General features: G+C 43.5%; 1 protein-coding gene across 1 annotated transcript in view; it reads left to right on the top strand.

Annotated features, from left to right (window-relative positions):
• Positions 1 to 283: 283 nt before the first annotated feature.
• The window catches only part of SPAG17 (sperm associated antigen 17), a 71,367-nt gene continuing 54,496 nt past the window's right edge, over positions 284 to 17,154 (top strand). Inside the window, exons 1-8 of the mRNA XM_082206013.1 lie at positions 284 to 402; positions 4,025 to 4,165; positions 5,368 to 5,451; positions 8,149 to 8,280; positions 10,424 to 10,622; positions 11,898 to 12,092; positions 14,129 to 14,310; positions 16,420 to 16,560. Coding sequence (XP_082062139.1) covers positions 301 to 402; positions 4,025 to 4,165; positions 5,368 to 5,451; positions 8,149 to 8,280; positions 10,424 to 10,622; positions 11,898 to 12,092; positions 14,129 to 14,310; positions 16,420 to 16,560 — 1,176 coding nt within the window. The 5' untranslated portion in view covers positions 284 to 300. The remainder of the gene's footprint in view (positions 403 to 4,024; positions 4,166 to 5,367; positions 5,452 to 8,148; positions 8,281 to 10,423; positions 10,623 to 11,897; positions 12,093 to 14,128; positions 14,311 to 16,419; positions 16,561 to 17,154) is intronic.

Below are 17,154 nucleotides of genomic sequence, written 5' to 3' on the forward strand. Positions count from 1 at the left end.
AGAAAAACTGTGAGCCGAGGTGGGGAAAAGGATGCTGAGAAACACGGATTAAACGCGGATTCTCGTCAGTGGCGCCAAATAAATACGTGGGGCCGGGAATTAACGCCCATTGGATTAATAATTATAATTGTAACTGCCAGCCAGGCCCTTCGAAGGGCAGGCCTCGCCCCTAGGCCCGGCGGCGCTGGGGTTGCCGTGGCGACGGGGGCGGCGGCGGCGGCGGCTCTTTGGGCGCATGCGCGCAGGGCCGGCCCGCTTCTGGTTGCCAAGGCGACCGCTCGGCCTCCGGGGAAAGTGGCGATGGCGCCCAAGCGGCCCAAGAGCGGCAGCGCGGCCTCGGCGCCCACCGGGACCGGCTCCAAGAACTGGGAGGCCGGGCTGGTGTCTGCCCGGTTAGAGGAGGTGCGTTGGTTTGGGGGCGGGCGGGCGGGGAGACACACGTGTACACACACACACACACGTTCATATATATGTGTACACGCATATATGTACACACAGACGTATATACACACATATACGTGTACACACACCCATATATGCACGTACACACAAAGGTACACACGGGTACACAGATGAGGTGCGTTGGTTGGGGTGTGGCGGGGTGGGGAGACACACGTGTACACACATTCATATATATGTGTACACGCATATATGTAAACACAAACGTATAGACACACATATACGTGTACACACACATATATATGCACACACACACACAAACACAAATGTACACACATGTACACACACATATGTACACAAACATACACAAACGTACACACAGATACACAGAGGAGGTGCGTTGGTTGGGGTGGGGCGGGGAGACACACGTACACGCACACACATTCATATATATGTGCACACACATATGTAAACACATATATACACACATATACATGTACACACCCATATATGCACATACACACAAAGGTACACACGGGTACACAGATGAGGTGCATTGGTTGGGGTGTGGCGGGGTGGGGAGATACACGTGTACACACACACATTCATATATATGTGCGCACACATATGTATACATAAACATATATACACACATATACGCATACACACACATATATGCACATACACACAACGTACACACAGATACACACACATATGTACACAAACATATACACACATGTGTACACACACATACACATATTTGCAGACACATATAGTGCTTTTTTTCTTTAAAAATTGTTTAGGAGTACTCTCATTTTGACTCAAGGAAACCACCGTTTTATAGTTCAAATTGGGGAAAATAAATAACATTAAATGGACAAAAGTACAGAGATTCACAAAATGCTTAGGGGTAGGCGTACCCCTGCGTCCCGTCCCCCCAGAAAAAAGCATTGCATATATACACATACACACACCTGTACACACATAGACATATATGTGTGCACACACACACATACATACACACACACACACAAAAAAACATATATGCACACATATATACACAGATACACACACATGTACACGAATATATATGTACACACAGACACACACATGCACAAGCTTCACTTGAGCTCACCTGTGCTAGAGATCCTAGTTTTGCTTTAGAGTCTCCCTCTTTGTTTACTGCGTTTTACACTGAAGGAAGGGCATGTGATGTGTTGTAGCCCAGGCGAGCCCTACGCTTATCCTTGGTGGAATTTAAAGTGGAATTTAGCACATTTATATCCCTCATTTTCTCCAAGGAGCTCAAGCTGGTGTACAATAAAGGATTATTTCATTTATGTCATTATTTGCATTTATATTTCACCTTCCCCCCTCCCCCAGGTGGCCTCCATGGTTCTCTTGCTTCCTAATTCCACCTGCACAACAACCCTGTGAGGTGTAGGTTAGTCTGAGAGGCCTTGACTGACCCCCAGGTTGCCCAGTGAGCTTCCTGGCCAAGTGGAGAGTCAAATCCGGGTCTCCCAGGTCCTGGTCCAACACACTAACCACTATACCACACTGGCTGCTTAGCCCTTGAAGTTTCTTTGATCCTTGGACAGGTGTCAATACTCAGCCTTGAGCAAGGAGCTAATGCATCATTTTGGTCTAACAAGAGCACACTAAACATTTAAAGCACATCACTTCACCTAAATAACCCTGGGAATTGTATTTTCCCTTACAGAGCTACAATTCTCAGCACCCTTAGCAAACTATAGTTCCCTGGAGTCTTCATTTGGCGGGGGTGGGTTCATGTATTTTAAATACACTGAATAAAAAAATGAGCTGTGAGATCCTCAAATCAGATTTTATTTCAGCCACAAATTCATGAGCAGACTGGTCCTTTGTGGCAATTGGCATTTCTAAGCCCACCTGCAAACAGTAGACTTTTGTTGTTGTTTAGTTGTGTCCGCCTCTTCCTGGCCCCCTGGACCAGAGCACGCCAGGCCCTCCTGCCTTCCACTGCCTCCCGCAGTTTGATCAGACTCATGTTCGTAGCTTCGAGAACACTGTCCCACCATCCCATCCTCTGTCATCCCCTTCTCCTTGTGCCCTCCATCTTTACCAACATCAGGGTCTTTTCCAGGGAGTCTTCTCTTCTCATGAGGTGGCCAAAGGATTGGAGCCTCAGCTTCAGGATCTGTCCTTCCAGTGAGCGCTCAGGGCTGATTTCCTTCAGAATGGAGAGGTTGGATCTTCTTGCAGTCCATGGGACTCTCAAGAGTCTCCTCCAGCACCAGAATTCAAAAGCATCAATTCTTCGGCGATCAGCCTTCTTTATGGTCCAGCTCTCACTTCCATACATCACTGCTGGGAAAACCATAGCTTAGATGAGCCTAATGCTTTAAAGTGACTAGTCAGCATAGTTAAACAAGTCACTAGTTTCACAGCTTTACTTCCCTTCTTTGGCTTATCTACAGTGCCTGATAGTTTCGCATCCCACTGAAATTAATGGGACATAATTCAGTTGCAACTAATATTGAATTGATTTCTGCTGAATTGCTTTATTGTGCTTTTATTTTTTATATCATATATAAATGAAAAATCCTAAATAAAATAAATGCCACGTTCTGCTCTTCCCTCAAGCCCCTGTAAATCCAGATGACACCTGTGCAGCTAATTTAAAGGAGATGCTGACAGAGGCTGATGTAGTGATACAGTATCAGCCATTGCTCAGTCAATTTCTTATTAAAAGGATCATTAGTATCTTAGCCCTGAAGACAGTTCAGTAATTTGTGTGGGGTGTGGCAGAGTTGCTGAAGGTCACATTTGGCACCCCAAATGCTGCTGGACTTTATTATTGACAACTGTGAAATGTACGATTTCTTGATACATTATTAAGGTCACAGCCCATTAATTTCATAATGGTGCTGCCAACCTTTCAAGCAGCCCTTTAATAAGCAAGACTAATAAAGTGTATTTATTGGCTAACACTGGAGATGTGTATTAATTGAAAGAAGGGCCATTTACAGATAGCAACACAAGGACAATCCTGATTACTTTCCACACTGTCAAGCGTTTGTCTTATATCACTGAAGCCCTCTTTTTGATTCGGAAATCTAGCATAATGGCTTTAGATTTGAATTTTGCTGCGGCTGGTTTCAGTATTTTGGATGAACCTCAAAAATAGGAGTTAAATAATTAGGTGTATTTGAAGTGCAGACAAAGGATAGTAAGAATTGGCAAATATGACAGCTCTGTTTGGAAACCATTAGCATTTAACAGCTTACCGTATATATCCTGATGGAAAATATAAGGTCATATTTGAGCAAACATTTCAAAAGCGTAGCTTGTCATTGCCTTTGCAGCTATTAATATAAAATTCCATTTGTTCTGAAGTGTGTTTTGATCTGCCATACATTTCTAAGTGTGTAAGAAATTATAAATTTGAAACTTTGCTTCATATTATTTTCACAACCAATGCAAGTATGTATGTCTAAATCATACAGAGAAGTGTCACTGAATTTTGCTAGCATCAAATACATTGAGAAAATTATTCTGCAGTATAATATTGCCATCTGGTGGTAAGAGAGTAGTTGTCTATACTTCTTGAATGTAAAAATTGTTTCTTTTATTTTTGGGATAGGAAAATTGGATTCCCAGTATCGCAATGGTTGTTGGGGAACAAACCGAGGATGAACTCCACACAAAGGCCCTGTCTCTTGCTGTGCAGGTGCCAATGCGGAGGCTCTTTAGCGTGGTGACTTGGGAAGGAACATTAGCGCAGGTATTTGGTATTTATAATGGTGAGAGGTGGGGTGTGTATGCTGGGGTTAAAACTGAAACGAGAATGCATCTCTACCTATGGCCAATAGTGATGTAAAATAATGGTCATCCCATTGCCACGGGATGGAAATGTGCTTCCTGGTCTCCTGGGATATGTGTCTCAGAATAAGCTGGAGGAGAAGGACGTGGGCATTGACAGGGAGGCAGAATATAAAGACTAGATGTATCTGGATTGAGAGGAATCACCCTGGGGCTCATTTGCATCCCTTGAAACTGGATTGGAGGAAGGAAATTGAAAGCTGTTTTACCCCCTTTGCTTTGTCAGATATCTGAGTGGAAATCTGGGAGCAAGAAGCCTGTTGAGTCTTGACACTATACCTTACAAGAGCTTTATTAGCAGTAGTGTAAGACTTTGGTCAGGATAGTTTTAAATGTCCAACATGCAGCATGTTTATAAGCCATGTAGAGTTCAATATACTTAACTTTCCTTAGAGTTCAATACATGCACTCTCCTTAGAAGATTAAGCTAGGGATTTAAGGAGTAGAAAAACCAGTTTTGTTTGCACAAAGGATCATTGGGCATGCACATGATAAGCCATTTTTGAGTTTCAAAACCAGATTGTGATATGGCATAGGAGCTTGCTAGTCAGAATTTTTTAAAAAGGTAAATTTTACCTTTCCCCAAGTCTTCAGACTCAGCTAGAGTAGTCTACATTAAGCAACACATCTCACTCTGAGGATGTCTGAGTATTATAAACCTAAACCTAAAGGTAAAGGACCCCTGACAGTCACGAACAACTTTGGGGTTGCAGCGTTCATCTTGCTTTACTGGCCGAGGGAGCCGACGTTTGTCCGCAGACAGTTTTTCCGGGTCATGTGACCAGCATGACTAAGCCACTTCTGGAGAAACCAGAGCAGTGCACAGAAATGCTGTTTACCTTCCCACCAGAGAGGTACCTATTTATCTACTTGCACTTTGACGTGCTTTTGAACTGCTAGGTTGGCAGGAGCTGGGACCGAGCAACAGGAGCTCACGCCGTTGCAGGGATTTGAACTGCCGACCTTCTGATCGGCAAGCCCAAAGGCTCAGTGGTTTAGACCACAGCGCCACCCGTGTCCCTATTACAAACCTAGGGGAGCATAAAATAAATTCAGAAAATTAATTCTCTTGTCTTTGTTCATTACATTATATATGTTTTACAGATCATGGCAAGTGGAGAAGTAAGCAAACCAAAGGGCAAAGAAAAAGAAAAGGAAAAAGAAAAAGAACCGCCTTTGTATACTGAGGTGAGTGAAAGCATTTTTAATTACCATTGCTTGGATTACTTTTCTATCTCTTGTCTCTTCGGAAGAGAATGCTTTCATGGTTGGGGCTGTTTGCTTTGCAGCTGGTACTGAAGAAAACCTTGAAACATTTTTTTATGAGACGCTGGATGTAGAATAGTGTACACTATACCATTTCTAGTCAACATACTAAGGGTAAGCAATGATGTGTCAGGATGTTATATGGTGAGCAGCTAAGTGCTACTTCATACGTCATTTCACACGTCTGCACTTATTTTGGAGTCCAAAGCAAGACAGACAGCTTCAAGGCACACAACGCACAACTGGACTTGTATAGATTTGGACTCTATAAAGTCATCATACCAAACCATGGTTTGCAAGATTTGAGCTTCCAGGGCATAAACAAATAATTGTTTAGAATTTCTGGTACATTTTTTTCTTTCTCTTTGTTTGGCACTCCTCTAGGTGCAGTGGACTGTAGAAGGCCACCAGCTCTCAGTCACATGAGCAAGGTTGGCATGCTTTTCCTGGATCCCATTAACCAACCTGGTGTTCCTTCAAAGCATCTTCAGGTTTAAGACTACAGACAAGCCACTAGTATTATTAATACCTGATGTTCCTTCTCTACACTGCTATAGCGCATAGTGGTATCTGCATCTCCTTCCTGAATCACTGGCCCTCTGGTCCTAGTGCAGGCTAATCCAGCATTGTCCTAAGAATAATAAACAGTGTTACTTTATAATAATAAAAATAAATTTAGTTAATAGGAACCACACTCGCACCCAGCCCTCCAGAAGTCAATTACAGTGGTGCCCCGCAAGACGAATGCCTCGCAAGACGAAAAACCCGCTAGACGAAAGGGTTTTCCGTTTTTCGATGCGCTTCGCAAGACGAATTTCCCTATGGGCTTGCTTCGCAAGACGAAAACGTCTTGCGATTTTTTTCTAAGCCGCTAAGCCGCTAATAGCCTTTTAGCCGCTAGGCCGCTAAGCCTTTAATAGCTGCTAAACCGCTAATAGCGCTAATCCGCTAATCTGCTAATAGGGTTGCTTCGCAAGACGAAAAAACCGCTAGACGAAGAGACTCGTGGAATGGATTATTTTTGTCTTGCAAGGCACCACTGTAGAGTAGATATAAATATGTTAGGAGTTGTGCTCATGTTTCAGTTAACCATGGAAAGATGCACCTGTAATTATCACTTTAATTACACTCTCCATGCTCAGGAGAGTGAGACCTGGCTCTTTTCCCTTGCTTTCTTACACCCAAAGTAATGCCCACCAAAGGGTTGATACCCTTTGGTGAAAACTTGCTGCATTTAGGATATCATTTAGAAGGTTTCCAACTTTTCTGACTTGTTTAAGTCCTCCAAAACTATTAATCCTTTACACAGTTCCAGTGCAGCCTGCAGTTGATGGTACAAAGCGAAAGTGACTCTCCCTCATTCAGCATATGAACCCTAGCAGCTGTAGGCTGGGAACTACATAGCATCTTTCTCTGCCCTTGCATTTGTCGAGAGTGAAGCCCTTTGACTGCATTCTCAACGTGAAGCCTGCCAGCTTCAGACAACATATCGACATGCAGAAAAAACAAATCGACACCATATGCAGTCGAGTGCAATTTCTCCAGATGTGTGAGGGTATGAGAGGATGTCAGAACTGTGGAGTAACACCTCATTCATTCAAAAGCTATAAATAGATCCAGTATGCTTAAAAAGAAAATTAGAGAAATGCTTTATATAAAGTCTTCCTTAGAAACACTTTCAACCTTGGAAGAACGTTTTAAGAGTCACTATCATGCAACACCTCTCTTTCTTCTAAAAACTATTGATGAGTTTTTGTGTCATGTTGTTGTTTTTAAGTGGTTATGTGAATGTAAGGAAAAGATCCCAGATGTTAGTAAGTTATATGAAATTGGGTGGAAACAAGCTGTAAAAAACATAGTCATGAAACAGCTTGTCAATGCCACACATCTGGACAACGTAGCCGTATGTTCTTACTGCTGTCATCACCCAAAGAAAATTCAATAACCTTATTCCACCCCAATTAGGCTACACACCAGCAGAATCAGTATGAACAAGAAAGGGGGAAATTGTACCCGGATGGAAACTCTAGTACCCGAAAGTATTTCTGAAACTGCCATTGGTTAGTTTCCATTTGTGTTTGCAGGTACAAATAATAGCAAGGTTCCCATTGTTGGTTTACTATCTGAACAAATTGTACTTAAAAATAGCTATGTTATAGCAGCACCATATCATACCTGAAATCTGAACCTGAAGGTATGGTGGAATCTATGAATGCTAAACCAATAGTGCTTGTTGTACTGGAATGGGACTGCATCATGGGCATATCGTTGTCCCATGTTCTAAGCATCTGTGTTTCCATTACATCCACATCCATGGTGTAATTTTGCACCCGGTCAAATATGGCAGGTTCACACTTCTGTTTGCTACACTCACCAAAATTTGCCAACCTGTTTTGCCCAGGTTGCTATTGGTGAATTACAGCCTTTCCAGAGGGATTGGAACAGGCTCTATAGCTGATTTTCTTTACCTTTGAAGACAGGCCAGACTTGCAAACCAGACTGGTACATCCCTATTCCTCATTCCCTATCTTTAACCAGTATGCTTATGTCTCCTGTTCCAGGACACCACATATACTGAATTTCATACCGAAGCAGTAATCATTCGCTTTCTCTTTGCAGGTGTTAGAGGTGGCAAAAATCATTCTCAATAATGGAGAAGCACTTCCCGTAACTCTGATTGGAAAGTTAATTAAATATCAGATGCTCTGCATTAAACAGAAGGACCTGCAGAGAAGGGCTGCTGAAAAGAAGGTATTTTAGGATCACCTGGGAGTAAGTCCTATTGAATTCAATGGACTTCAGAGCTGAAACATAACAAATTGTACTTTTCGTCAAATGCGAAACAAAATACCACTTGAAACATAAGCAATTTGTTGAAATAGCAATCTGTATTATTTTTTGTTGCATTCAGAGATGGGTTATATTTTTCTAACTTTGCTTATCTGTGGCATTCATTAGTACTCTGCATTTATTTAAACTGAGTTTAATTTTAGTTGTTCTTGCTGTTGTTACTGTTTAGGCAGCGGCCCTAACTTTCCTGGGAGGCTGAAGGGCCTTGGGAGGTGGTATTAAGTGATTTTGACAGAAAAGGAGTGCCATTGGCAAGGCAACACTTAAGAAGTTGCCCAGTACAGCGGAATGAAACTAGATGTATTAAGTTCAGGCATGCATCTGCCAGATCTAAAGCGCGCATGCACACACACACATTCCTCAAGCAAGCCCAGAGAAATGGCCCAATATCATGCCAGCCCAGGGTACAATCCTGCCCTGGTCACAACAAAACCCTGAAGCAAGGGGCGAGGAGGTTACTTTGCCGGTGGATTTTCCTGCTAGCTTAAATGCAGTTTAGCATTGTGTGGACAGGCAGAGACCCCTGCCCCCAACCCCAGGCGACTCCCTGGTGGAATAATGACTCATGACAACATGTTATGGGATTAAAATTGGCCAGAAATTTATTAAAGATTCAGATGTAGGGAAACCTTGGCTTAGGCCATGGGTAGGCAAACTAAGGCCCGGGGGCCGGATCTGGCCCTATCGCCTTCTAAATATGGCCCGCAGACAGTCTGGGAATCAGCGTGTTTTTACATGAGTAGAATGTGTCCTTTTATTTAAAATGCATCTCTGGGTTATTTGTGGGGCCTGCCTGGTGTTTTCACATGAGTTTTCACCCAGGGTTTAGAAAGACCTTTGAGAATGGAAGAGCAGCTTCTAGCCTGGGTAGGCAGTAGTGGGCTGGATGGACTGATGGGCTGACTTGAGTAATATAATAACATTGCTATCTTATAACTATTTGCCTCTTCCAGTGCCAGAGTGCCTGCATTCCCTGATTAGATATAAGCCATAAAGTGGAAGCAGAGATACTTCTCTTGAGGAAGGGCAGAATAAAAATGTAACCACTCTGACCAGTAGCAAACTTGAGTGTTTGGATGACTATTCGTTTGGAAACATTGCCAGTTAAAAAGGGGGGAGGGGAGGGTATTTTAAATGGTCTGAGAAGAATCTGAGTTGTCAGGGTGTGTGGAACGTCAAAGTATTCGTTGAGGGGTGAGAAGGAAACTAAAATATCATAGGGAAAAGAAGGAGGTTGCCTGCTTGGGCTCCAGCAGGTTATAGCGAGTATCCTGGAGGGCATTAGGGTTGAGGGAGAAGTGTGTTGTGCAGTAAACAAACTCTCCTTCCTGCACATAGCTGTCAACTGTCCCTTATTTGGCAGGAAAGTCTCTTATCCCAGCGCTGTGTCCCGCTGCTTATTGATGATGTCCCTTAAATTTCCCGGGTTTCAAAGGAAGCAGCTCCTCTCCCTCCCTCCCTGCCGGCCAGGGAGGAGGGAGGCTCCAACTGTGTTGCTTGGCTGCGTTGCTCACCCAATAAGAAGTCTAAGAACGACTGGGGGGTGGAGCTTGCATGCCTTGTGCCAATCAAATCGGCTGCGTTGCCTGGGGACTCGCCTTTGCTCAGCGCTTCCCAGCGGAGAGGTGACGGTGGTTTTCCTTGCTGCATCCCCTTTGCCGGGTTGCTGCACTGTGGGAACCACCGATTGAGGCTTCATTTGGCTGCTGGCTGGGCTTTCTGCCTTTGGCTCGGAGAGGCTCAGAAGTTGAACATACCTGTGTTGGAAAATCCCTTATTTTGGCTGCTGGTCCCTTATTTTCGAGGCTGCTGGTCCCTTATTTTCAAATCTGTAAGTTGACAGCTATGTTCCTGCACCACGCAGGGATGCTTCAGTAGGAAGGAGCAAGGGGGTGGAAAAGGACTCATTTTTCCTTTTCAGGACACTTACTAGATTTGGAGCCAGCTGCCTCAGATAGGAGTACAAATGATTGTATTACGCCAATGTAATATTTCCCCCTGTTGTTTTTCATAAGATGTGCATGTAGTTTATCTAATTTGGTAGACAACCGAGGACAAGGACAAGGAGAAAGACGAGAAGGGGAAAGGGAAAGGGAAAGGCGGCAAAAAGGAGAAACCTCCCAGTGCCAAAGGCAAAGGGAAGAAGAAGGGACCCGAGTCACCGAGTGCGTCAGCAGCTACCATTAAGAAAGACACCAAACTTAAACGACGTGGAGAAGAAGATGATCTTGACAAATACATCGGTGTGTAAAATACAAATATGCTTCATGTCAAAAGAACCACAGATTCAGGACTTCACACTAAGAGGAAGCTGTGGCTAACCCTGGCATTCTGAGGAGCCCAAGCATATGAGACATGATATTAGAATGTAATAAATTAAATTACAGGAAGCCAGCAAACATAGAATATATGAAGACAGTAAATGACGATTAAGCAAATCCTTTTGATCTTTGCTTTTAGATTTCACATATTTTTAGAAATTTGTCCTGCTAGTTTCAAGAGGAACTTAGCATTCAGCAAAGCATGTTTAGGCTCACAGCTTGCAAAATTTCCCTGTAAATACTAGAACAGGTCTTTCATTTCTCTTTGTGACTGCCTTGTGCACACAGGCAAAGAACCTTCTTCTCATTCAGAAACAATTCTTGTACTTAGTAATAGAAGATGATGTGTATCCAGAAGCATTTCAGGTTCTGAATAAGCAGGCATGGGAAGAGCAGGGTTTTCCTTGGATAATTGTTCCCATTTCCTGCTCACATGAAAGGAGATGGGATGCTCCCCCACCCCCATGTTGCCTTCCATTGCTTGCACAGTGAATCTCAATATGGTATAACCCTTTAAATGTCACCTGTCAGTTATAGCTTTGGCAATGCTTGCTGGGAAACACCTCAGAAATAAAATAAGGGATCCCTTTACTGCCTCTTTCATCCATTCCATGGCAGCACATTCCAGCATTGGCAGGAAAAAAAATTCCTTGGAAATGCCTTTCTGAAGACAACAAAGGGAATGATACTACTTGGGCAGGACATACAGTTATCAACTCTCTCCAAACACTAAATGTTAGTTAAATAGCTGCACACTAATAACCTTATTTCAAAAGGGTTTCTCCCTGCCTCCGTTCCCCCTCCTGAGTTACACCCATTCCCCTTATAAATTGCATATGATACAGTCCAAACTGTAAGTCTTCAAAGGTTACATGCATTTGAAAAGCAGGATTTGTAATAGATGTATTTATGGAAAATAGCTTATATGCAAGCCATCTACCATATACCGTATTTTTTGCACCATAACACTCACTTTTTTCCTCCTAGAAAGTAAGGGGAAATGTCTGTGCGTTTTATGGAGGAAATGCCTACGGGTGGCATGCCTACGGATTTTCCTCCTCTAAAAACTACATGCGTGTTATGGTCGGGTGCGTGTTATAGAGCGAAAAATACGGTATATGTAAACTGCCAATTTGGATGCTTTCTCAATATTATGCTTTGATAAAACCAATGAGCTTTGTATGATGTTTTGAACAGATGATGAACCAGATGATGGTGCTCAGTATTATTTCATAATTAGTGGTTTTCCCTACCCTCAACTTCTGCCTGTGCTATCCGATCTTGGGATCAATGTTTCAAGCGTCATTAAGATTTCTTCTGACAATTATGAGCCACTCCAGAGCTACCTGGAAGGAGTTGCTCTGCAGGAAGAACCATTTCTTGAAGCAGAAGGTGAGCTGATGATGAGCAGTTGTATGTGATGTGAAACTGAAGATCCACCATTCTTATTCTTGTTTTAGATGGGCATTTTTGTTGTCGCATACTTTGAGCACTTTAATTAGCTGTTAGAAGAAAAAAACCCAAACCCAAGATATACTGTTGATATTTCAATAGACTTTAAAATCTGTATCTTATTCCTGAGCTAAGTCCATTTCTGGATGAATCAGAAGAGTAATAAGTAATGCTGATCATGGCACAGGGCACAGTCCTTGCAGAAAAACATTCTGAAGTCAAACTAATACTTCTTCCTCCCACCCCAAACTCACTTATAGCTAGCAAGTGTATACTAGCTTAATAATAATAATAATAATAATAATAATAATAATAATAATAATAATTTTGTGTACCCCGTCTTTTTGCCTGGGTTGCCTCAGACATTCTGAGAAGCTTCCAACAAATATACAAAGACACAATAGAACATCACACATTTGCTAAGAGTTTTGTGAACCTGCCCAGGAAAGCTTTAAACTAAATCCTATGGGGGAGGGAAACAATATTACAGATGACAGGAATACCTAGTACTGGGAATAATAGCTTCATTTACGGAAACAGCTGGAGGGAATGACTTGTGGTTTCAGTTTCTGTACTAAAGCCCAGGGTATGGGAAACAAGCAAGATAAATTTGAGCTCTTAATATGAAGCTCATGACAGGAATGTAGAAATTGAGTAAATCCTATTCAAAAGAATAGACCAAACAGGAAAGGAGGAAGAAGTACATTACATTAGGGGAAATTGCTTTACAAAATGTGTACATTAGTGTCACGGAATGAGCTGGCCATTTCCAATGGCTCCCAGTTGGCGTTAACTCTTTATTAGCACAGACCTGACTGGGTGTCAGGCCTAATGAGCACAGCAGCTTATTCCCTGTAAGTCTTACTCCATGAAATCAGTTGCGAAGACTAAAACTCCCTGTCTCCCCACAACCATCTATGTCTCCTCCTCTCCAGGGCTCCCCCCCTCAGCAATCGGAGACTGTGCCTGTCTTTGCTCCTCCTGTTTCATGCTTCTTCTGTTTCTGGGAGTTGGGGAGAAGGGAGCTTGTCACAGCAGGAGGGGGAGATACCCATGACACTTCACCAGCTTGATTCATCTCTGCTTCTTGACCTCCTTCCTCCCACTTGCCTGGTTCAACTTCTTCCTCTGCCTCTGGACTTGTCTTTGCCACAGACTCCCAGCTCACTAAGCCCTGTTACCTCTTCAGCTTTCAACACCTCTTCCTCATCTCCCTCTGACCACTCATTGTTGTCCCACCACCGCTCCCTGGGCTCTGAGCTTTCCCCCCTTTGGGTTCCCCAGCTGGTTCCTCCTGCCATTCCTCTGCTTCCAAGCAGTCCATCACAATTAGGAGAAATTCTCACTAAAATTCTGATCAGTTTTCATGAGGACTTAACAAAAAAAAGCTGTCATGGAAAGGTAGAGAACTGAACTTAGAAATACAGTGGTGCCTCGCAAGACGAAATTAATCCGTTCCGCGAGTCTCTTCGTCTAGCGGTGTCTTCGTCTTGCGAAGCAACCCTATTAGCGGCTTAGCGGATTAGCGCTATTAGTGGTTTAGCGGCTATTAAAGGCTTAGCGGCTATTAAAGGCTTAGCGGATTAGCGGCTAAAAGGCTATTAGCGGCTTAGAAAAGGGGGGGAAGTGGAAAAAAATCGGAACACTCACAAGATGTTTTCGTCTTGCGAGGCAAGCCCAAAGGGAAAATCGTCTTGCGAAGCAGCTCAAAAACGGAAAACCCTTTCGTCTAGTGGGTTTTCCGTCTTGCGAGGCATTCGTCTTGCGGGGCACCACTGTATGACAAAACTGAAAGAAACCAAAGTTGACAGATTCATCCATTCCTATGTATCATGTTATCTGACCAAAGCTTAGATTATTAAATAGGCTTTGCAAAAGAGCTGACGGTGGCTTAATCCTTTTTGCCCAAAGTATGTTTAAGATTTGCTATGGGCGTACTTGCCTGCTAAAATAATTCCATGCTCATGCAACCCTAGTTGTCGAAGCTGAAAAGAAGAAGAAGCAGAAAGCTGCCAAGGACCTGAAAACCTTCTGGAAATATTTGGAACCAATTCTGAATAGTGGGAAACCAGGATCAAATCTTTTTCAGATAGCTCGACTCCATCACCTAGTCAATGAGTCTTCCTTTCCTGCTGACTGGAGTAACACTGACATGTTGGTTAGTAGCAGTGCTATTTTTCTAGAAATATGGTGCCAAAATTCACCCTCATTTTCTTAGAATGGCAATGGTGTCCACCTGAGAGGTGCCAGAACTGAGTTCCTATGAGTTCGCCCTGAACTAAAGGCTAGGCATATTGGGTTATATTTGATGTCGCACTAAGGTTAACATTCCACTAGTGCATGGATTTCTCCTTGCGCCATTGATCATTTCCCCGCTCTCCTTGCCCATGCACCCCCTAAATAGGATCTAAGGCCTTCTCCAACACTTTGGATCAGATTTGGGGATGGTACGGGCCATATGGGAGGAATTCTCTTGTGCCTGTTGTCTTTTACAAGAAGCATTTGTGTTGGGTAAGTGGGCAATAGTGCATGGTGTGACATTTGTTTCTCATTCTGGAGTGGGAATAGCTGTTAGTCTGAACCCTGAGGTTTAGCATAGTCCCTCACCAAGGTATTGTTATAGATCAGTATACCCTTAAGGTTCAGTTTGAGGCTTTCTAGAGCAGAGATGGGGAACCTCCAGCCCATAGTGAATCTTGGCCTTCCAGAGAGTCCACTTTGGCCCACGAAGCCATTTTCCCCAAAAGTGCCAACCCACACACCCATCAAACGATATATCTGGTGCTGTCAGCTGATTGGTGGGAGGACAGGGTTTAATGCATCATTCATTGGTTCAAGCAGCCCAGCACTCGTGATGGAGCCTCTGAAAAGCAGAGGTTCAATCAAGAGCGGTCTGGAAGGGAGAGTGCTCCTCTGTTTAAAATCTGAGCGGGTGGCAATGAGTAGAAAGACGTCTGCATTGCACAGACTCCTTTCTCTAATCCTTCAGTCCTGCTTCCTGCTCAGATGTTTAAAGGCTCCTGTCTCCTCCTCCTACCCATCCCAAGCAGGCAGCAGAGGGTGGGGAAGAGGGAAAGAAGCTAACTCATTCAGTTGCTTAAAGAGCCTTACAAGTCTTCCCACACTTCACTTATAAGCCTCCAAGTTGGAATGTTTAAAGGGGAAACATGGCGAGATTTTCAAAACTATGCAAGGGATTTTGACAGATAGTTGGGACAACCCACCTGTCAGTTTGTATGGTGTCATCATGACAGGTGGGTGACTAAACCCACTTGTCAAATTTGGCCCGTCTGTGGCACTTGACACCAAAATGGTTTCCCATACCTGTCCTGGGGACTAGTGTAGTAATCAAAATACAGTGGGGGGGGGGGAGATAGAAATTTGGCTAAACTTTGTTTCTTTGTGATGGTCTATATCCCCTTGGGTGATGCAGCATTGTAACTGGAGATGTGTCCAGTTGGGTGGCAGTTGGTTGACTAAGAGAAATAGTTTTTCTGAGGTCTGCTACTCCTGGCTTGCATTCCAGTCTCCAATGTGCCTTGTCAACCGTCAGTGCAGTTAGGCATGCCATGTGGTTGGTTAATTCCAACATATTCCATAGGGGTGTGTGATTGCCAGTGTGGTGTAGTGGTTAAGAGCAGTGGACTCGTAATCTGGTGAACCGGGTTCGATTCTCCGCTCCTCCACATGCAGCTGCTGGGTGAGCTTGGGCCAGTCACACTTCTCTGAAGTTTCTTAGCCCCACTCACCTCACAGAGTGTTTGTTGTGGGGGAGGAAGGGAAAGGAGAATGTTAGCCGCTTTGAGACTCCTCAGGGTAGTGATAAAGCGGGATATCAAATCCAAACTCAAAATTGCATCACAGGGAAGTAACTCCCACATTGTTCATCTCTGATCATTGGGCATGGTTAAACAGAAGCTTCATTTGCAAAACAATATGTCTTGTATACCACATTCTCTTAAATGGATGATGGAAAGATAAAGCATTTACTGTAGTTGTCATTTGGCTTGGAATTCTGGTCTTTAGTGGTATGGATTTACTGCCACGTGCTGGTGAGTGGAAGAACAAATAGGAACCCTCCCATAATGGAAAGCTGGGCTTTTTTTGAGGTGGGATAATATTAATATTAAAATGCATTCAAACTGAATCACGCTTGTTGTGTTATTCAATAACATGTATAATTCATTGCTTAGAAGTTGGCTGAGTTCCTATGTGTTCTGCATGTTATAAAGCCGGTCTTTATATTTCCTTCTTTTCTTTTGTGTAGCTTGAATTTGGAACGGAGCTCTTTGAAGTTGTGGCATGTTTGATGTATGACTGCCTGGACTGGAAAAGGCAACACCAGCACTACTTGAAATCCACCAAATTTATTAATGTCCCCGTAGTAGAAAAGAAGAGCAAGGCTGAGGTCAGAGACCACGTCCATGCTTGGTAGCAGATCTATTTCCATGTAAAATTGTGCATAGGAGTACATTTCTGCATAAATATGCATCATCTGGTAGATAGTTCAGTGTCAGTAGTGTGGTCCAGAGCCAAAATGGTTGGATGGATTAGTCTTGGGAAAGCCATTACTTCTCAGGTCACTGGGGAATTCTATGATCCTGCTACTACTTTGGGGCACTTATATCTGATCCAAGCATAAGTAAAGAAGAAGAAAACACCCCAAATGGCAAAGAAGGGAGGAGTACACAAAGTACACGAATACCAGTTGCTAGGCATCACAAGTGGGAAGAGTTGCCTTCTGGTGCTGCTTTTGAGCTTTGCACCTGGTTGGCCACTGTGAGAACCCGAAGTTGGACAAGGTGGGCCATTGGCCTTATCTAGCAGGTTCTTACGTTCTTACTACCAGCCACACAGCCAGGATCCCTAGGAGCCCTGCCAGTTGTGGGGTGGCGTGCCAAAATGTATCAGTGGAGACATTACAGAAGGAGCCAATTTGGTCTGAGCTATGGGGAGATTCCCCTATAACAATTCTCAGCTCCATGTACAATCTAACCTCCGC

Source organism: Podarcis vaucheri (genome assembly GCF_965113315.1).
Source record: "Podarcis vaucheri genome assembly, chromosome: 17".
Lineage (NCBI taxonomy): Eukaryota > Metazoa > Chordata > Lepidosauria > Squamata > Lacertidae > Podarcis > Podarcis vaucheri.